A 22,225-nucleotide genomic window follows, 5' to 3' on the forward strand; every position below is an offset into this window, starting at 1 on the left:
GGCAGAGAAGCAGGCAGAAAGAGAGGAGGAAGCAGGCTCCCCGCCGAGCAGAGAGCCCGATGTGGGGCTTGATGTGGGGCTTGATCCCGGCCCAGAATAAGACGTGGTTATGCCAGCTAGGTATTTGATCCCGGCCCACGACCCGAGCCGAAGGCAGAGGCTTTAACCCACTGAACCACCCAGGTGCCCCTGTTTCCTTCTTTTAAACAGGGGTTACTATAATTTTTCCTTCTTCTTTCCTTGTGTCTCACCACTGACTCTATTGTGTTTTGGGTGTGAGCTAAGCTTACCATTGACTGTACAGATTGCTGAATGGTCAGATGTGTTCTCTAAGGAACCAAAGGAGACAGTAGACTCTGAGAAGCTTGGCCTTCTGATGTTATCTGTGGATTCTGTGGTCTGCTCTTAGGAGAGGGGGCTGTGCTAGAGTAGTGTAGCATGTTTTTGGATCATAGTAGCAGGGAATATTTTAGATACATGGGAAGAAGTGATTGATGACTAGACAGTTATAAGTGGAGTACGGTAGACACTGTGAGAGGCATCTACCCAGCTCACGATATGTCCTTCTCTGAGAACTGCCCCGCAGTGCAGTCAACCCTCCAGTTAAGCCTGCCCCATAGCACAGCGGCTGGGAGCAGGAGTGGATGCTGTGCTGTTTGCATTTTCTTTTCCAGGAATGTAAAAGTTTTGAAGGAAGAAACCCTGAGCCTGGAAATAGTTGGGGCTGAGCCATATTGACAGACCCCTGGGGAAAGTTCACAATTTTTAGCTGTTGAAGCCTTTAGATAGAACTTCCCTGGCTCTTGCTCATGGCCTGGAAAATTTTTATGCACCAAGTCCTAAAAAAGAAAAATGGAAAAGAAAGGAAGGGGGAAAAAGCCCTGATTTCCAGCGTGTACTGATTCCCATGGTGTCAGTATTCTCAGTATGGCGCATATCAAACTATCACAGTAAAGTCACTCACTGCACAGGGAGCTGGGAATAAACCAGCTTCAGTATACTACTGTCTGGTTATCAACTCTCCCTTTTATTTAGTTGAACTTTCCCTCCCAAAAAAGAGACTCCCAAAAATCCCCCTTTCAGATTTAGACAGCTCAAGGAGGATGCCTGTTCCTTGCAATAAAAATATTTTTTTAAAGATTTTATTTATTTGAGAGAAAGGCATGCATGTGCATGGTAGGGAGGGGTGCAGAGGGAGAGGGACAGCAGACTCCCTGATGAGCACAGAGCCTGATGCAGGGCTTGACCCCAAGACCCTAAGATCATGACTGAGCCTAAATCAGACACCCAACCAACTGAGCCACCTGGCACCCCAGCAATAAAAATATTTGTAACTAAAATACCTAGCTGGCATAACCACGTCTTATTCTGAACAGTTACAGTCAGTTCACTAAAAGTATGTTCTAACTTTGACTGATCTTTTATAGACACATTCTTTAGATATTTATAGCTATTTTCATTTATTCACATCTATTTCTACAAATCTGTGGTCTTTAGCAGACCCAGAGAGGAATGTGTTTAAGCACTGCACTTGCTTCGGAGACGTGCAATCTTTGGAAACCCCTGCCGTCTGGTGTCCAGTATAGGGAAATACTTCTGTCTTAGCTGTGAATGTTACAGGAGTAAGAGGCAAGTTTAAAGCTCTTGACACTCATCAGGGACTGTTCCTAGGGGACAGGCCATTGGGTATTATGCATGTTGACTCCCTAGTGTTTCTTCCTTAATGAAGTTCAAAGGAACGTTACACCACCATTTCTCAACCTCGTCACTACTGACATTTTGAGCCAAATCATTATTGCGGGGACTGTCCTGTGCAACGCAGTAGGTTATGGCCCCCGGTTCGAGCCTGAAGCCCAGGTTGCAATTCCTAAGTCCTCATGTTATGTACTACACACAGGGGGATGTTCCAGGTGCCAGATATGAAAGCATCCACTTTGTGGTAGGACATAGAGTCCACAACAAAATTTTAAAAATTTAAATGAAAAACAACCACTTCTTATTAAGCACGATGGGAGTCGATATGATGATTCCTTCCTTCATTCATTAAGTAGGTATGAGTTAAGCAGCACCTCTGAGATGTAGTTGGGGGCTAGGACTATGGACCTGCCCTTCAGGAGCTAACACATCTAGAAGGGTTCAACGGGGTATTTTTCAGTTTTAAGTCCAACTGACTTAATAATGGAACACACACACATTTGAAAAGCCCACAGGCAGTGCAGGCTTCAGGTAAGGCTGGGGACAGCGACTCAGGCTTGTCATCAAGGACCATGTTTCCTTCAGCCTCCCTGCTCCTCCTATTGTCAGTTCCATCCTAGGGCTGACCTTCCCGTGGTCAAGCTCCTAATACTACATGCTTCCTCATTTCCTGAAAGGACCTGAGATTCACTTTGAGTGGACTAGTTTAGGTCACCTGCCCATCCCCAAATCAATTGTTGCCACCAAGGGGATGGAAAGTGTTGATTTGCTTAGTCTGGATCCCTTGCTCCAACCATGCCACCAGTTCCCATGGAAATCATGTTGACTCCACCAAAGCACCCCGGTATTGCTGGAAGGGGAGAAGGAGAGCCACAAATGCCAGGCAGATGTGGAGTCCTCAACCAGCCACAGTGCGCACATGGTCTTTACTCTTTTCCACGCAGGCTCTGCCGGCTCATTTCAGCCAGTACCAAGGCCCCAGCACCATTTGTGTGGGTCTCTGGGAAGGCAGCCCTCTGTGCTTTACACCTGCTCCTCCCTCTGAAATCTCCTTCCAGCTCCACTCCTCAGTCACCTGCTTCTTTCAAAGCTCAGAGTCAGCCCTTCCGAGGCAGCTTTTCCCCCTTCCTCCGTGCTTCCCTGGACCCTGTATTGCTCATGTTTCATTTGTCCACTTCTCCAACATGGCACTAGATGATGGCTTTAGACCTGCATTCTGAGAGTTTTTGGTCTACTAAGTTCCTAATTCCTAATAAAGGAATTGAGAGCTTTTGGTAGTGATTCCTCTGGTGTCCTCAAATTTCAAAAACAAGATGGCTACAATGTGTGTGTGTGCGCATCTATGCACACTTGTACATGTGTGAAAGAGAGTGAGGGAAGCAGACAGGAGCTGTGAAAAGAGCAAAGGATGTACAGTCAGATTGTCCTGGGTCTGAATTCTAGTTGGCACCCTTATAGATCTGAGGCTTTGGCCAATGGATCCTCACTAAACCGTGTTTTCTCGCCTTAAAAATTATGCATTATATATGATGCAATTATGCTTTCTATGACCTTTACATCACCGTAACCCGTTACTATGCTATTGTGCCTGTTTTTCACTTACATAATGCACATTTAACAAATAGTGCATTTAATAAATACTTTTAAGTATTGCCGTAACTATGATTCCCTTATTGGTAAATCACAAGGTGACTTTGGCTGGGAGACATCAACGATGCGTCATTCCAAGAAGGACAAGAGAAGTAAGGCCCTTCGGGGCTTAAAGAAATGTGTCCCCTTCCAGCTGCATGTGACCCGCAGATCAGAGGTGGAGTGGAAGGTGGAGGTGCGGCTGTCCCTTCCACCTGCCCTGCCCAATCGTACCCTCCGTGGCACCTGCCTTGGCACAACAGCTAGTGTGTGCCCACAGGACTTGAATTAGCCCTGCATGCATGCAGAAAGGATAAAAATGATCATAGTCTTTTATTTATTTTTTTTACATGATCCATTTTAACTAATGCATTTAGGGCAGGTTTAGTACAAAAAGTGGGAAATAGTACAACAGGCTTGGAGACATATCTAGGTTTTAAAATATTAACTCTTATGGCAAAAATACCCCTTTATGAGACCCTTCTATAAAGTTGCCTTTTCCTTGATATGAAACATGGTCCTTCAGATGTATGGTGTTGACACATCTGTCCTTGTTGGCTTCTTTGGTCTAAGCTTCCACTCGGTTGTTCCTAGCCAGGTGGCTAACCTTTCTGAGTATCACTTTGCTCATCTATAAAATGAAAATAATTCTAATGACGGAACGAAGCCCTGTTGTAAATGTAGTGCACCTCACTCCCTCAGTCTTGTCACTTTTCATCTTTCTATTTATGATAAATCCACCAGCCCTGAGTTTGCTGGAAATCTAGCCTTTTCCCAGAGCCCCTTGGCCATATATATTCCCCAGAGGTCAAGACTAACAACCCCCAGATGTATGATGACATTGTTTCCTCCCTCTGCCTCGTCCCACCCTAGGCTTCAGGGGCGAGCCTTTTCTTTCTGGTTCCTCCACGGGGAGTTAATTACTTCAATGCCCCACTTTGGAAAAGCTCTCCATAAGCATTTTTGTTTTGAAAGTTTGGGACTCTCAACCATATCCTATCTTCTTAATAGTGTACGTGTTTTTAGAAAGACCTAGGGACTTTCTGGAGTCTAAGAATGTAAAATTTGTATCATGGACGATTCTGAATGTCTTTGGGAGAAGTACACAATCCATGACCAGACCAGAATCTACTGAGAAAATAATTTATTCAACTGTGAATCGGGAATTTTATTATTATTTTGTTTAATGTTTAAGAAGAACTATTCATGAGATCTTGTGTTTACTCACTTGGGATTTAAATTTAAACAAACAAAAGGAAATCAGGATTCCCTCAAAGGTAAATAAACATCAATCCTTTCCCCTAATCTTTTAAGATAAGGCATTTCTTTGGTGTAGGACATAAATGCTCAACTGTCCTTACTCCAGAACGGATCCCGGAAAACTTGAATCCTGGAGAGGCAGCACCCTGATGTGTGGCCTTCATTTTCTTTCACGAAGTCCGCTTCTTCAGGTCTTTGTTGATTTGGTTTGGTTTTGCCGGGTTGTGAGATTTTTTGGCAAGGACTGAGAGTAGGAGGCACAGTGAAAGGGTAGGAAAAAAAAAATGTGGGTTTTATTTGGATCACACCATGGAGCCAGGGCAGTGGTTCTTCAAATCCATTACTTAAAAATGGAAACAAACTGACCCAAACTGGAACACATGCCAACTATAAATATTCCTGCCTATGTAGATGTTGCCTCCCAACTTCCTTGACACTGAATCACTTAACTTTAAATAATATGTAGAATTTCAGAGCTTCTCTTAGAGAAGGGAACTGCATGTTAAGCTGTTCAGTCATGAGGATGGGGTCTCCCACTGCCATCCCCTCTGCTTCTGATATGAAGCAGATTTTATTCTCTGTTGTTATTCTGGTTGTTACACTGCTTTAGTGCAGATGGGGCAGGGGAAAACAAGAGGTTGCTTGATGGGAGGGTTTTTCCAATCCGGTCTACTCCTGGATGTCAGCCCTCCACTCTGGGGCATGATGGGCTGGGGGGCCCTGAGGGTTCGAGCAGGCAGAGGCCAGGCACATTGATGACTGGCTGTCATGCAGCCCAGGTTTGGGAAGTTGAACTCTTTGCCAGCCTCTTTAGTCTACTGTGGGCCTTTGCCTACTCTGTCACCATCCACTTCAAAGCTCTGGCCACAGAACTGAGGATTCAAGCAGCGGAGTCCAGCAGACTGAATGTGACTTGGGCCAAAAGAGAAGCATCTCCATGCAAGACCACCGCCCTGGTTGCTGTGGGTCTGAGGGGGCCAGAGATGGCCTGCACGGCCTCCCACAAAGCCTCCCACACAGCACCTGGATCCGTGCTGTGTTTAAGCACCAGCCCCATGCCCTGCGCCCCTCAGAGGTGGCCCACAGTGACCAGCCTCTTTTCCCACCCTCTGCCACTTCATGGCAAACTCACTATGAGTCTGTTTCCACTCCATGCTGAGCCCCCACTGGCTCATTCACATATCCTGGGACTCCAAACCTTCACCACCATGCTATCCACTGGGAATTCTCCACCAATCTGTAGAGAAGCCAAATGACATTTTCCTGATGGGAAAAGAACATGGACAGCCAATGGCCTGAAGCAGTCTGCTCCTGAAACCATCCGAGGATTGCCAAGGGGGACGGACTGTGTCCTTCCTCAGAGTTCTGCTGCTGAGCAACTCAGCAAGGACACTGAAGTCGAGGAGCTGACCCCTCACAAATGTATCTTGTGGCTAAACACTTCCTTAGCACCTTTTTCTCCAGTATGTTATCTGGCATGTGCAGAAGGTTTCTGGCTTTTTCTTTGCCTGCGTCAAAAAAAAAAAAAAAAAAAAAAAAAAATCTTTTTTTTTTTTGGTATTTCCCCCAAACCCAGAATAAATAGAAATCACTGGGAATTTACACCTGATTACCATAGGTTCATTCTCCCATACTGCGAAATTCAAAGTTACAAGTAAGTATTTGTGGTGTTGGTGTTTTGTTAGTATTGTTTAAAAGTTAAGTGTTACTCTCCTGAGAAAGTTGCCAGAATCATACTCTCTCAAATTCAGAAGCCTACCAGCACAGTTTAAAGTCAGATATTATTTCTAACCAAATTATACTCTTTTGTCTGCCAAGATATCTTGACAGTCTTAATATCCGAAGGCAGGCCTATGTGATAATCCCAGCAGTATTCTGGGGATAAGATTTTAGTGGGTTTGTTGAGAAGGAAATACTTGTTCAGGTGGCTTTCATCATGCCACTCGGCTTCTATGTCATTTTTCTTGTCCTGGAGGATTCCCTTGAAGCACTCCTGGGTGATGTTTAGGACCTGAATGGGTGTGCCTCCAAAAATGGCTGCATGGTAATAAAAATCCCCTTGGCCAAATGGAATGTAGGCTGCAGACTCCTTCCGCCTCTCGTAGGTAAACTCGTCGGGATCTGCCTTGTACCACCAGGCCTGCAGCTGAGCCACCGAGTGGCCCAGCGTCTCCACTCCAAAGCTATCTTGGAAGACCTGGTCCACGTCCATGCAGAAGAGGAAGTCCACTTCATGTTGGATGTGGGCCACAATGTGCTCCCCAATGGTTTTCATACGCATCATGCTGATGTCCTGCCACCTCTTCTCAGGCTTGATCTCAAACACTTTGAAGGAACGCAGAGGACCCAGCTCTATCAAGGGCATCCTGGAGACATCGTCCACCATGATGTAAAATATGACTTTGTGGCCAACCATGAAGTACCTATTGGCAGATACTAAGAACTCCTCCAAGTAATGCTCAATGTATCTGAAACAAAGAAGAATGGGACAAATGTAATTGCTGGTATCTGCACAGGAGACTCCATGCTCTTACAATGATCTTGTCTGTGTTTGGCAGTGTAGGGGAGGAATGATCTTCCCCATCCCAGACCTGTGTTTTCCACATCTGATAGGGCAACATTCCTGGCTGCTTTCCACCATTCATTCGCTCCACTTTGGGGAGGAGGAGTGACTTACCTGCTGATGTTGGAAGACTGACCTGTACCCACCACTCTCACTCTTGGAGCCTGTGTTCTCAACTGCTTGGGGCCTTGAAGTGAGAGTACTGGAACAGGCCCTACCCTGCATCTGGAAGCCTGGATACCTGATCTTTCTAATTCAGTGATTTAATATCAGGAAGCCTAGGGTCTGCAGACAGAAGCCACATTCTCCAGTACCCACCTTAACTGCAATGAACATGATTTCACGTCATCTATCTTGCTTAGATTAGCCCTTAGTCTTATTTATCTCTTGGTTCAGACTGGGCAGCAAAGTGGGTACTATTTGATATTTTTTTCCCAGCTTCACTGAGGTAGTTGACATGTAACATTGAATAACATTAAGGTATACAAAGTACTGGTTTGATACACTTGTATATTACAAAATGATTACCACTACAGCATTAGCGGATACCCCCATCATGTCACATAACTACTATTTTTTTTTGTGATGAGAACATCTGAGATCTACTCTCTTAACAACTTTCAAGTGCATAATAACAGTATTATTAACTATAATCACCATGATATACATTAGATCCCCAGAACTTATTCATCTTGTAACTGGAAGCTTGTACCCTCTGACCAACATCAGGGGGCACTAGTTCTCCCTCAAACTATACCCAATGTTGCTATTGTCCTACCGGATACAAGAGTGACATGACCCTTAGGTTCTTTGGGGACATATTATGCCTAACCATCACTATTCTCATATCCTCTTCTGGGACCCAGAGAATGGGTTACAGGGCATAGATATCCTTCTTCTTCTTTTTTTTTTTTTTTTAAGATTATTTATTTATTTATTTGACAGACAGAGATCACAAGTAGGCAGAGAGGCAGGCAGAGAGAGGAGGAAGCAGGCTCCCTGCCGAGCAGAGAGCCCGATGTGGGGCTCGATCCCAGGACCCTGGGATCATGACCCGAGCCAAAGGCCACCCAGGAGCCCCCATAGATATCCTTCTATATTACATATTCACCCTGGGAGCCTCCCACTGATCACCCCAAACACCAATACACTGTTCAGATACCACCACTGTAAGACGCCTCCTAACACCAGAGCAAACAACCTGATTTAACCTTAGTTTAACTATTTTTTTCCTTGTTTTTCAAAACAGATTTTATTTTTCACACCATGTTTAGGTTCACGGCAAAACTGAACTGTAAGCACAGAGTTCCCATGTACCCACTGCTCCCCTTCCCTTCCCACAGCTCCCCGCCACTACCAGTATCCAGCATTGGGGTGACACATGCCTTGCAATCCGTTAATCTTCACTGACCTATCATAATCACCCCATAGTTTACATTAAGATTCACTCTTGGTGTTGAACATTCTATGGATTTGGACAACTGTATAGTGACATGTATCTATCACTATGTATGGTATTATACAGAGTATTTTCAATGCCCTAAAATTCCTGTGTTCTGCCTGTTCATCAGCACCTCTCCCCCAACCCTACCCCACCCCTGGCGATCACTGATCTTTTCACTATCTCCATAGAATGTCATATAGTTGGAATCATACAGTATGCAGTCTTTTTAGATAGGTTTCTTTCACTAAGTTAACATGCATTTAAGGTTCCTCCAAGTATGCATGGCCTGATAGCACATTTCTATTTAGCACTGATAATATTCTAGATATTACAGTTTATTTATCCATTCACCTACTGAAGGATGTCTTGGTTGTTTCCAAGTTTAGCAATTATCAATAAAGCTGGTGTAAACATCTGTGGGGAGTTTTCTTGTGTAGACATATGTCTTCAACTCTTTTGGCTAAGTAACAAGGAGTGCAGTTGCTGAATTATATGGTAAGATTATGTTTACCCTTGTAAGAATCTGCCAAATGGTCTTCCAAAATGGCTGTACCATTTTGCATTCCTACCAGTAATGAAGGTGAGTGCTCGTTGCTCCACATCCTCACCAGCATTTGGTATATGGTACTGACAATGTGTTTTGGATCTGGGCCACACTAATGGGTGGGTGGAGATATTTTAGCTATGTATGTCTTCATTCCAAATACGTCATATTGGTGTCTTCTGTAACCCAAGATGTACAATCTTGTGAAGCCAGGAAGATCACAGAGAGGAGGAAGAAGTAGGGGTCACGTGGCTTTACACAACTCATGCAGATCCCAGACTCATGTTTTGCTCAGTGACTGTGGACTGAATTTTAATTTGCTGATCATAGCTGCAGCCAATCAAGAAGTTTTGTGAGCCATAATAACTGTTACCTCGTTGTGCTTTTTGGTGACTGCCCGGATTTCCTTTCTTTACTACCAAAACAAAGTGTGCTTTTAAAGCTGGCCACCAGAAGCCCAAGAGTTTACAGTCCTGGTGATTTAAATGGAAAGAAGATATCTGAGCAATATAAACAGGGAGTTCAGCATGGCTCTGTGGCTTGTTGCCTGGAAATTCTTGGGCACTCTGGAACTTTAAGAAAAATCTATTGTGCTCTGAATCTTGGGAGACAATCCTAGGATGAGGGAGGGAGCTGCTGGAGGTTTAACATTGTTTAGGGATTAAAACACTGCTGTTGGCTTCCTGCATTGTTATTTGAAAACAAACCAAACATCACACCTCTTAAAAGTCCAAATCCACTCTTACAAGGATTTATTGCTGCTGAGCACACAAACAGTCCTTGCAAGCTTCAGAGCGGAGAGCATAGGGCTTTCCCCAGGATATGTGATTTATAGTTTGGTTCTGCAGAGTTGCAGCTGGACGGTAAAGCTGTTTTGGAGCCATAGGCAGTATTCTGTTCTTTGGGGGAACACCAAGAGCGAAGCAATCCCTAACATAATCCCAGTGCCATGGGATTAGGTGAGCTGAGTATAGGCTCCTAACTCAGAATGCTACAAATTCTTCTGAGGAAAATGTCAAAACTCCAGAGTCAACCTTGTCTATTAGAGATGCCACCCAGGTGACTAACCAGGTCACCATTCTCGATTAGTATGGCTACAGTGATGGCTTCTGGGTTCTGGGTTGGGGGCGTCTCAGGAGAACCATCAAATCTTCACAGAGCTCTCCTTTAGGCCCTACGGCAGGTAGATCTGAGGCTCAAATCAACCTGGGCCTTCAAAACACTCTTTGTAGAGGCCAAGGGATCAACTTTCCATGTGGTTTTCAGGAAAGGAACAGAAGGAGAGACCCATGGTGGGGGTGGGGACTAGGAAAATTGAACTTTTGCTTTTGTTTTGGGGGGAAAAAAAAAACCCAAAGTCTTTCCAAAAGAGCAAAATGGTGAGTCGACTCCTCAAAACCCAAAGACTTTCCAAAACAGCCATAATATTAGTTTTAAAATGTTACATTTTAAAACTAATAATATGGCTACTAATTTCAAGTAAGAATGACTGTAGTTTTGGAAGAGGCATTCTAAACAAGGAAATGAAAGCCCAAACAGGAACCTACCCAACCTCTCTGGGGGCCAAGGAAGACCTGAGGCGCCGTGGAACACGTGGAGAATCGCCATGCTTGGATCAGTCTGGACTGTAAGTCCTTCTGTCCTTGGTCCTGGGTCTGAGAGTGTTACAAATATGGATGATGCACATTTGGGCCAACAGCTGCCATTTTTGGAATTTCCAGAGAAAGCCATGGTGTGTGTGGGTGTGCTACAGACCCTAGGCTCCATGGGTGGAAAGGACACTTTAACCTGCAACCCAAGACCCTCACTTTGAGGTGGGAAGGAGTCGACTCACTATTGTTTTGTTCTCAGCCCTCTGGGGGGCGGGGGAGCCTCAGCAGAGGAGGGATGGAAACCATCCCATTATAATATTCTCCTATCTAAGAATTCAGATAAGGCAGGAACAACTCCGTGAGCCCAGGGGGCCCCTTACAAACACTCTGACAATGAAACCAGAAAAAGCAGAGGTTGATCTTATTAGGGACACTTACCTTCCAACAGCAAAAACTGTCAAACCCACGGTAATTTTCTGTTTGGCATAATAATTTTCTAGGATGGTGCTGTTGTAAGTGCCTTCCCACACGACTGGCGCCTTCCATCCGGTCACCGTCACCACCTCTGGACGTTTCCTGGTGACAAAATATAGGGCCATGAGTCAGGACAGCTTTCCTAAGGTGGGGCAGAGACTGTCTCAGGGGACACTGGGGTCAGCTATGATCTGCTGAGACTGCCCCTGAATCCTGACTTCACCCTAGGCAGTCAGCGGATTGGTGTGACCTTTGCAGGGGCAGCATCTTCTGCGTGAGGAGCAGGAGGCTCTAGCCAGGTGCCTCTGAGGGCCGCCTTTAGGTCCCTGATGGGGATCTTACCTGTACATCTCCATCACTCTGTCTCCTTTTGCGGCTTTCCTAGTTCTCTTCCTCTGGATCCCTTCCCCTATCTCCCAGCCCTTCCTAAACTGCCAGTGGCATCTCTGGGTTCTTTCCCCATGGGTGCCATCAGGAGGCCCTAATCCTTGACTTGGGAGGATGAGAGAGTGACCTTGGAACCAAATGAGAGAAAGCTATTTTAATCTGCCTTTAGCCACAAATGGATTTCCGGGTAAAACCTTGGTTATAGGCCAAAAAGGGCCCCCAATTTAAGGGGGCTCTGGCATTATTGTTTGTTTTATGAACAAAGAGACAAAGTCACCCAGAAAAGCAAGGAATTAACAGAGCCTCCCCCCCATGGCCAAGGCTGGAACATGGGGCTCTGGCACAGACCCTCCCCTCAGACCACGTTGCCTCTTTGCTAGGAGCACAAAGGGCAAAGGGGAAGCATGTTTTCTGCACTTAGAAGGCTCAAAAGGGACTTGGCAAAGCCAACGCAAACACAGGAAGCAACACAAGAGCGACAGCAAACTGACCAACTGTGGAGGGTAGATGTGGAAAGGCTATGTAGCAGCTGGGGCCCAGCAGGAGGGGGTGATACAGACTCAGCTCTGACCCCCAACTGCTCAGGAAGTGGCTACATTTCCCCTGCTGGGAAGCAGAGACTGAAACAGTCATCAGATTCAAACCCCAGCACGAATGGGCCTGTCCCCGTTAACCACCTGCTTGTACTTCATCCACTGAGGGGGAAAGGCCAGTGATGAGGGCAAAGTCCTCGTGGTCCCCACTGGGGCCCGGCCGGCTGTGTGCGTGTGGCCCTGGGGAGGCTGTTGGGGACATGTCAGCAAATAGATGGAGCCAGCGAGAACTTCCCCTAGTCCCACACATCGGAGGAGGGTGGGTTTTCACAAAACTGCCCGAATCCCACCACCTAAGCTAGCATTTCCAGAGTGAGGCTGGGCAAAGCTGGGGCAACCACAACCTCATCCCAGCCCCAGCCCTAGCCCCAGCCCTCAGCCCAGCTCCAAACTCACCCAGTCCCAGCTCTAGTCCCAGCCCCACCCCAGCCCCAGCCCCAGAGTGGAAAAGTGCTTCAGCAGATTCTCATCTTCTGTCCATCAGTCACCAAGCTCTTCACTCTACTTCTTGAGATGACAGACAGTCCCTCCGGCTCCAGCCTGTGCCCTGATTCAGGCCTCCCTCTCCCCCTGCACAGCTGAATCGCCCCCAGAGATGGGGGTGGGGCACTCTGAGGCTGCTGTCCTGCCCCCCTATCTTGTCTGGAGTCTGGGGTCTGCCCTCACACCCTGCGTGGGTTGGCTGCTCCGAGAAGAGCCGCTCTTGGTTTCCTTCAATCATGAAAGCACCAACCTGTGCCAGGCACCTTTGCTACACTTTCTCATTTAGTCCTGGCAACAGTCCTGCCACATAATATGTCTCTTGTACAGGTAAGAAAACCAAGGCTCAGAAAGACTTGCTAACTTGGCTGCCGCTGATGGAAACTAACATGAGCACATCCTGTGAGACCAGGCACTGTGCTCAGGGCATCTCCCTTCAGAGGTACTATTTTGATTTCCATCTTACCTGTGAGCAGCACAGAGAGGTTAAATAGTTTGCCCAATGTCACAGAGCCTAGTAAGAGGCAAAGCCGGTTTTTGAACCCAGATGGTTTGACTCCATGCTCTGAGCTGCAGCCCTGTATTGCTGCTTAGACACGTACCAGCTCTGCTGGTGAGGCCGGGGTTACAACCCACATTTGTCATCATTTCCACTCACCTTAGCTACCCTGGCATTTTTATCAGTGCAGAATGAGAAATAATGAGCTTTTGTTTTGTTATGTTTTTAGAAGTTTACGTGGTGCTTTTAGTCACATAAAACCCCCCCTTTGTTGAATGACAGGATTTCAAACCACAAACCACACACACACACACACACACACACACACACACGGCTTACACATCTATAACCAACGTTTCTGAACTTGAACTCCGCCCTGTGTCACTGCCTCATTCTTTGCGGTCCTTAGTTTTAGCCCATCAAGGATCTTTCAGTAGTTCCAAGCCAGCCCACTAGCCAAGTCTTGCAACTGTTTACGAGCTGGACATGTTGTAAGCAGGTCATATTATTTAAAAAAAAAAAAAAAAAAAAAAAAGGAAAAAAGGGAGCCTGGGTAGCTCGGTCAGTTAAGCATCCAGCTTTTCATTTCGGCTAAGGTCATGATCTCAGGGTTGTGAGATCAAGCCCTGCCTTGGGCTCACTCAACAGGGAGTCTGCTTGAGATTCTCTCTCTCCCTCGCCCCACTAGCTCTCACACTCTCCCTAAGTAAGTAAGTAAGTAAGTAAATAAATAAATAAAATCTTTTTTTTTAATCTTTTTTTTTAAGAAGATGGCTACTCGGCAGGTAGCAAGTGCACTTATTTAATACTTATGTGCACAGGAACCAAGTATTTGACTTTCGATCTCTCATTTAATCCTCACCCCCACCTTATAAAGTGGGTGCCACCCTCCCTCATATTTTACAAATAAAGGAAGGAGGGGTAAGAGAAAAGCAGAAGAGATCTGCAACTTCAGCCTTATAGGAAGGGGCAGTCCCTCATCACACATTTCCTAGCCACACCAGCCCCACTGCTGAGCACAAAGATCAGAGAAATGAGACTCCTTCCTACCCCTTGAGAATCTCACACTCCCAACAGGTGGTTAGCCTACTATACAATGGGACCCCCGCTTAGTCCTCATTTTCTAGAAAGACTGAGTGAGAAAAAGCTATATCCAGTTTTGTCGCTTGGCTGGGGAGAGTCCTCCAAGCAGGAAAGAAAAAGGCAGCGATATTAAAAATTAATGTTTACTTAAAAATTAAAATGTCCTATTTCCCAGCTGTTTATTAAATTTCACTGGCAATTCCAATATGTCCTGGACCCTGACGAAGAAGCCGGGTGACAGCCTGAAAACACAGGCAGTGGGGGGTGGGGAGGAGGGAGAATGAGAATCAGATCAGTTCCCAGATGAACCTGTGCATCAGGGAGTCTTAGCAAAACCATCCACACCACTGCTCCCTGAAAGAAGTGACACAGGGCAGGCCACCCATGTGTCAGAGCTAGTGTTTACTACTGCCAATTGCCAGAGATGTGCAAGATCACAAGGATGGGGCTCTAGAAAGAGGGGAAAGTGCCAAGACAGACTCAGAGCTGCCCAAATGCCTTTGTCCAAGCACAACACCCACCGGGTCAGTGCGTGCAGCTCCATGATGGCCAGAGGCTTCCCACGAGATAAACACACACCTACCTAGGCTATGGGAAGCTTTTAAATTTTACATACTGACTAATGGGTACCTTGTGGTCCCCAAGTGTTGGGTAGAGGAAGTGTTCAAAGTGAGTATTTTGAATATGAATATGACAAAATGTGAATCATGAAGCAGGTCAGAAAAGCTGCGAGGTGCACACTAGGTGTGCATCAGCATGCCAGAGCTGGAGTGACCCAGCAAGGAGCTGATGGCGACAGGAACAAGAATGAGGGCTGCAGAATACAGAGGACATGATGCAGGAAGAGTTTTGGAGGCAGGATTAACAGAACACGTCCATCAGGGAGACTATGGGGTGGGTGGAGGGAAAGGATGAACCAGAGAGATAGGCGGGACTGTGGCATGAGATCGGAACTGAGAACAAGGGAGGGTAGAATGTGGAGATCCAGCTGAGTCATGGAAGTCGTGTGTGCAGAGCTGTCCAGCAGGCACTCAGACCCAAGTCAGGGCTCAGGGAACCTTTGGGCTAATGATGGGAAGGTGGGAGTCACTCTCACACCATGGTGTCTAAGGCCATGGGAATGGATGAGAGCCTCCAGAGACTCCAACAACTGATGGCTGGGAAGCACAAGAGGTGCTTCTGGAGGGGACGGAGAAAGGAGAATGGAGAAGGAGGAGGGAAATCCAGAGGACGCTTTGTCACAGAAGCTAAGAGATCTCGCTGTGGAAACGTGTGCACAATACGCTGCAACATGTTATAGGTCGTTTCCAGGAAGAGAGACACTTAGAGAAATGTATTTATTTGTTCATGAAGTCATTCACTGAATCCTTCGTTTAGGCAGGAAATATACTTTGGTGCCCTGGAAGGCTTAAATTTGGTGCCTCTTCAAACTGATATTCCTTACACACCCGCTCGCCATCTGTTTGGAGGAGACGCTGATTCATGCATGGGGCAGAGCAGAGTCACAGCTGGTGGCCACAATATGTCTCTCCCTTTGTCTCTGGTAACTCAGCCTTCACCCTGCCTCCCACGTCCCACACAGTGAGCAGAAATGCCACAGCAGAAGAACACCATCCTCCTTAGAAGGGGACTTGGTGACTATCTCTGGCTCACCTAGCCCATGGAGCCTCGTGGAGGTCCCTACCCTCCCCAACACACATGCCTAAGGGGCTTAACAAGGCACCACTGCTTCCATATTCTTGCATTTCCAGTAAGGGTTTAGCGTCTCACAGATAGCTGCCCTGCTGCCCAGCTCACAGAATGACATACGTGGGGGCCAAAATTCCCATCCTTCCACATTACCCCCAAACAAAAAGAGAGCTTGCCAGAACATAACCCAGTCTTTCCAGAGCTCAAACCCCTCCCACTGGAATAGCCTCTCCTGATCCTTCTCTAAGGGTCTTCCTGCCCCCCTCTCAGACTTCTCTTCCTTCACCAGCCTTTTAAATGTTGATATGACAGAATGTGGTTCTAGCCTTCTACTTGGGTGGCCCCCTCCAGGCCTATAGGTCCCACTGCCATCCACATGTCTACCACACGTCTTCCACTGAGTTCATGGGCACTGCCATAGACTGACTGTTTCCCCCACCACCCTGGAATTCACTGAAACCCAATTCCCAGTGTGATGACATCTGGAAGTGGGGCCTTTGGGAAGTGCTTGGTTCATGACGGTGGAGGCCTCAAGAATGGGATTGGTGCTCTCAGGAAAGAGCTCCCAGAGAGCCCTCTCGCCCCTTCTGTCGCCGTGTGAGGACAGAGGATGGCTGTCTACAACTCTGGAAGTGGGCTCACACCAATCACCAAAGCTGCTGGGGTTTTGATCTTGGACTTCCCAGCCTCTAGAACTGTGAGAAGTACATTTCTGTTGTTTATAGCAGCCTGCACAGACTAAGACAGGCACCCTGTGAATCTCAGTCCCCATGCCCAGCAGGTACCTGAATCCAAACGTCTCTAGTAGAGCTCATCACCTACCCCCACTCCTAGTCCTGGCTGTCATCCTCCTATCGTGCTCAACACCACCACCACCCACCAGTCTCTCAGGTGTCACGGTCATCTTGGACAGCTCCTGCCTCCTTACTCCCGCATCCATGTTGTGTTAAGTTGGACTGACCACAACTCCTTCCCAATTCTGGCAAATTCTCCCTGCACATCTCCTGGCCCGAAGACTACGAACTTCTTAAGTATAACCATATTGACTGGTTTCTCCTATCTCCTGTGCCTAACACTACATCTAGCACAGTATTTTTTACCACAATCTACAGTGAGAAATGCATTTTATATCACAACCAAACAAATACGCATACATAAGGAAACAATAATTCAACCTCACAATACTTAACCTTACTTCTACCTCATGTGATGCCTCCTGATTTTCTATTTGATTTCAATTCTTTAAAAAAAAAAAAAAAAAAAAAAAAACAACTCATTTTAACCCATTAAACTAGTTTCTGAACACATTAATGGACTGTTGACTGGTAATTTGAAAAATACCAGCCGGTATATCATAGGTATTTGATAAACATTTGTTGTATGTTCGCTTAGTGAATGCATGCATGGCCTTATGAGATCTTTCATCATCACCGCCAATTTTCAGATGAGTTAGCTGAATCTCAAGAGAGAATTTTCTTGCTCTGCTCCAGATGCCGCGGCTTTCCACAATACCCCGTGGCCAGCGAGACCCCCTCCAGCCCCACTATTCTGTGATTCGCCTGCTGCCTTTGGACACCCGCTGCCAGAACTGCTGTGTCGTTGCTCAAGCATCTGAGTCAAAACACCCAGACCCTCAGTTTCTCATCTAATCTATGGTGAAAGTCTGATGGATGCCAAGACTCCGTATCCCCAATCAGGAATATTCTCAATGGCACTCTTGCCTCCCGCCACCTCTGATGGGAGCTCGTGGATTTACTGAACCCAGGGAGGGGGTGGGGGATGCCTCCTTTCTTACTGTGGGTTAAACCAGTCTGATAGCTGAAGCTCTCCGTTGTTTTCCTCTCGTTCATCTTCATCTGTGTCCTCCACTTCTTTGTAAATGCGGGTCCTACGTACAAAGGGAAAGCAAGCCGAGTAAGGCAGGAGGCCAATCTATGGGGCTGGGACAGCTAGTGAACGTGAGCACGCCTTCCCAGGTGGAGAACGTGTGTGGCGAGGGGGTGTCTGGAGAAAGCTTCACGACACACGATACGTTTGTGCATAAACACATGCTTCTGGTGGAAAGGCTCAGTACCCACCTTTCTTATTTTCCTTCCAGGTCTGCACAGTTACCAGTTTAGTGACCCAGGACCCTCAGGTTATTTCAGGTAACTTGCTGGACTAATAAACAGCTAACTGAATTAGCTTCAAGCATCTTTCCCACAGCCTAAACATCAGCCCAAGCCCCACTCACCCCCAAGTTAAATAGAAAAACTAAACCAAACCCCCAAAGTTAAATATCCGAGTCCCAACCATGAAACAGATTCCTTGTATGACTTCAACAGGGCCAGAAAGACGAGTGACCGAGGAGGTCACGACCATGAAGCCATTTCATTCGGACTCTCTATAAGCATTGGGCGGATGGACAAACACAGAGGGTCCTCCCATCATCTTACCCATTATTAAACCAGCTCGGAAACCACCAGTGCTTCTGATTTATGCTGTTACCAACTTCTGGGTTTCTAAGAAATAAGAAAGATGACAATTTTAGAAAATGAGGCAGTCCCAAACGGGGCTCGTAGGGGGAGGGTTTCCAAACTCCTTTTATGGCAGAAAATCACTTAATTTCTTAAAACAAAACTGCCAGTTCATAAAACAGACAAAAGTGACGCTACCCTATCCTGGGAGATATACAGGGGTGCTGAATCACTCTGCTGTACACCTGAAACTAAGATAACACTGTATGTAACAAACTGGAATTAAAATGAAAACCTAAAAAAAAAGTGAAGCTGCTCTAGCCAAACAGGGGAAGATAGACCCACCCCTGCCCAACCTCTCCTCCCTTGGGCAGCCCCCCTGCACTCAGCTCAACTAGGGGACACTAGCAGGGACAGAGGAGAGAAGGGGGTGGTGCAAGGTGGGAGGGGGGCACTGATAGGTAAACCTGAGTCATGGATATCCCACTTACTGGTAGTACGACCATGATGGGACCTTTTCCCTCTCTGAATCTTGGTTTTCTCCTCTGAAAAGTCAGATATATAATAACCATGGTGACAATCATGGTAATAAACCTACCATGAAGGTAGCGTTGAAACGTGAACGAAATCACATATAGCAGAGAGCTTTATTACAAGTTGAAAATTACTAGAACGCATTGTAAATCTTAACACACACACACACAAAATAAAAATGCATATTTTTCCAAGAATGATCTCTTCCGCTAAAGCAGAGTTCAGGTTGCTACCAAGGTCAGCAGGGACAGCCTCAGGAAGCTGTCTGTCATCAGAAGCCACCCTCGCCACCCACACGTGGAAATTTCCATCCTCTCTCATTGTGAGAGTCTCTCCAAGACGGGGGCTTTCTGGAGGAGGGAAAAGAGCAAAAGCGGGAAGGCAGGGGCTGCAGTGCCCTGTGGCTGGAAAAGGCCTAATAATAGGAAGAAACCTGTTTTAAAGCCCATCTACGTTCCGGAGGTGTTTCAGATGATGGATAATTTAGGCGTGGTTGCCATACCACAGGGAGACCACATACGACTTAAACAAAAGGGAACAGAAAGAGAAATATTTCTTTAGTCGCCCAGGTAGCTGTTTTCATTTGATCTTGGTCATCCCAGCTACTCATGAGAATAAAGGTTTTCACCTTTATGTTCACTTCATAGCTGAGAATTTGGCCCCATGGGTTTGGGCCAAGTGCTAAGATCCCACAGAACGTGAGCATAAAAGCCAGGATTTGACACCAGGGAAAGAATGATATCAGAAATGAAAGCCGAGGAAAGTACAAGCAGTTAAGCGCAAGATTTTACCCTGAGCCTCCTGGCAATCAAGCCAAAGATAGAAAAATGAAGGCTTACATAGTTCTCGCTGCCTTCAGTAACAATAATAATAATGATAATAATAATAAAAACATTAGTTTGTCAGGAGAACCTACTTTTTTTCCTGATCCTTTGTCTCAAAGGAATTTCTTACAAGGTCTTTGTATAACATATACTGGGCAGCATAATGGAGAATACCTGTCCTGATTATTTTCATCAGCAAGGGGGAATGTTCTCCAAGTGATACCACTTAAAGAAACCCTTGATGAGAAGCAAGGGCAAAATACAAGTCACAGCTGGATAAAGGCCAATCTAGGGAATGGGAGGTGGGTAGTCCACATCCCTGGGAAACCACTCTTCACCTCCCCCACCACCCCCATGGAGCCCTTGACCATGGTTCTACCCCACCCCCCAGCCCGCTGCCATGCTAAAAATTGACTGTAGGGGGTGCCAGACTGGACATGGGAGACCTCCCATAAACCTGTAGAATTGAGAGCACTTACTTTGAATGATATATCCACAAGAAAGAGCCTTCTGGGCTGAAAGCAAATGAGAAATAAAAACATATCACGTTACTTTTAATTCAGAGAAAAGTGATTTTGCAGCCATTAACAGCGAAGCCCTGGGCTGAGCTGAAAGCCTGGGTTTTGATTACTCCTAGGTTTCTACTGGGACTGGAAATATTCACTTATAGTCACGTCAGGGTTATTCAGAACAAGAGGTGGGAAAGAGGTCACTGGAAAATCTCAAACCTTAACTGAAAAAAAAAAACCCAAAAAACATAAGTAACTATAAGCACTTAACCGGAAGACCCAGAAGGCTTCCTGGAAGAGGGGGAATGTTTTAGCTGGGATCTGAAGAATAAATGGAGTCCAGGTGAAGGGGAAGAAGGAAGAGTGTTCCAGACAGAGGGAAAACCATGCAAAAGACTTGAGGAGAAAAGGAGTCATTAAAATGTGCAAGGAAGTGGAAGAGAAGTAGCCAGAGGCCAGACCTTGCTGGGACCTACTGGGATTTAGCCCTTGAAGGGTTTTAAGCAAAGGAGGGACAGGGTGTTACATGCAACTGAAGAAGGTCACCAGAAAACAGAGTGCAGGGGTGTAAGAGTGAATGTGGGTGACCAGTTCGGAAGTGATGGCCATTGCCCAGGCATGACTCAGGGTAGCTGAGGATGTGGAGGGGAGGAAGCTCACTGACTTGAGAGGCATTTGGGGGGGAACAGTGACAGAAATTGTCACATGCGTTACTCCACTGCTCTGCGCAGGGACGCTGTGCCCCAGTACTAAGCCTTGCTTGGCCCCTTTTCCTCTCTGAATAAAGGGAGGACAGCCTCGTAGGAAGAGTTCAGGCACCTCCCTTGACTCATCCCCTGCCTGGCCCCAGCTCCCTCATCCCTGAAAAACACAAATGACTCACAGTTGTTGCAGACTCTGCCAACGCCCCTTAGCCTCTTATCCCCTCCCTCTGCCTTCTCCCCCTGTTGGGTATCAGCACTTCCTTGTAGGAAAAAAAAATTCAGGCTCTCTCACTGCCTGCCAATGGTTTCCTCCTCTAAGCCCAGGACTCATGGACCACACTCTAAAATTTCTTGTTCCTCTACTGATTCTGACAATATTCATAATAGCGAATGCTTGGCCAGCCACTGTTCAGCATATGTCTAAGCAAATGATATATATTAGCTCACTGAACCCTCACAACAACCCAACAAGTAGGTTCTACTCTTCCTCATTCTACGGAGGTGGAAACCAAGGCACAGAAGCATTAGGTGATCTGCCCAAAGCCATACTGCTAGTGAGGAGTAGAGCCGGTATTTGAACCTGGAGAATCCAACTCCAGATGCTACAAGAGGTGGAAGGGGGAGGGGAATGAGGATGGGACCTACCTCTCAGGTGGCCACCTGGCACTCAGGGCACCAATTTCTAAATTCAGCTTTGCTACCCTCTCACTTCTCTTGACTAACCTCTCCTTCTTCTCCTCCTCACCCTCCTCTCTCAGAATCTTTCAGCATCTCAACAGTCACCGTGATACCCACGATGCATATATGATATTTCCCACATATTCATCCTTCAAGGCACAGCTCAAATGCCATCTCTTCTGTGCCCTTCTTGATACGATCCCAGCATAGAGCCTGGCACCTAGTAGGTGCTCAATAAACAGTTGTAAATCAATGAAAAAAATAGATTCCCCCTCCAAGCCAAACATAATCAATCTTAGCCTCCTTAACTCTGCCAGTTCCTTACCCTGAGAGTCTTTCTCTACTTCTAGCGTCTTCCTGCTCCATCTTGACCATAACCCCTTGAGTGCAGTCAGTTGATGTGTTCCATTTAGTTATGTCAAAATCCTTTTTAAGCTCAGTGCTGTGCACCTGTCTCAGGTTAGGGCCCTCAGCTCCCCCCAAGCCATCAAATGGCCAATTCACGAGGTGGCAAAGGATCTGCTGCTCTTTACGCCTCTTGCAGACCCTCATTAGATTGCTCACACTGGAGGATGATGTGCCCAGAGT

At 46.5% G+C, this 22,225-nt stretch overlaps 1 protein-coding gene across 2 annotated transcripts in view; it reads right to left on the reverse strand.

Annotated features, from left to right (window-relative positions):
- Positions 1 to 6,141: 6,141 nt before the first annotated feature.
- The window catches only part of LOC116872536 (N-acetyllactosaminide alpha-1,3-galactosyltransferase), a 51,997-nt gene continuing 35,913 nt past the window's right edge, over positions 6,142 to 22,225 (reverse strand). For both annotated transcript variants that reach the window (XM_032865767.1, XM_032865766.1), the window contains exons 4-9: positions 20,226 to 20,261; positions 18,880 to 18,933; positions 18,368 to 18,433; positions 17,728 to 17,820; positions 11,166 to 11,303; positions 6,142 to 7,052 (exon numbers count right to left, since the gene is read on the reverse strand). In XM_032865767.1, coding sequence (XP_032721658.1) covers positions 6,359 to 7,052; positions 11,166 to 11,303; positions 17,728 to 17,820; positions 18,368 to 18,433; positions 18,880 to 18,933; positions 20,226 to 20,261 — 1,081 coding nt within the window. In that variant the 3' untranslated portion in view covers positions 6,142 to 6,358. The remainder of the gene's footprint in view (positions 7,053 to 11,165; positions 11,304 to 17,727; positions 17,821 to 18,367; positions 18,434 to 18,879; positions 18,934 to 20,225; positions 20,262 to 22,225) is intronic.

This window comes from Lontra canadensis, unplaced genomic scaffold, assembly GCF_010015895.1.
Source record: "Lontra canadensis isolate GAN:19392208 unplaced genomic scaffold, GSC_riverotter_1.0 scaffold30, whole genome shotgun sequence".
In the NCBI taxonomy this organism is placed as follows: domain Eukaryota; kingdom Metazoa; phylum Chordata; class Mammalia; order Carnivora; family Mustelidae; genus Lontra; species Lontra canadensis.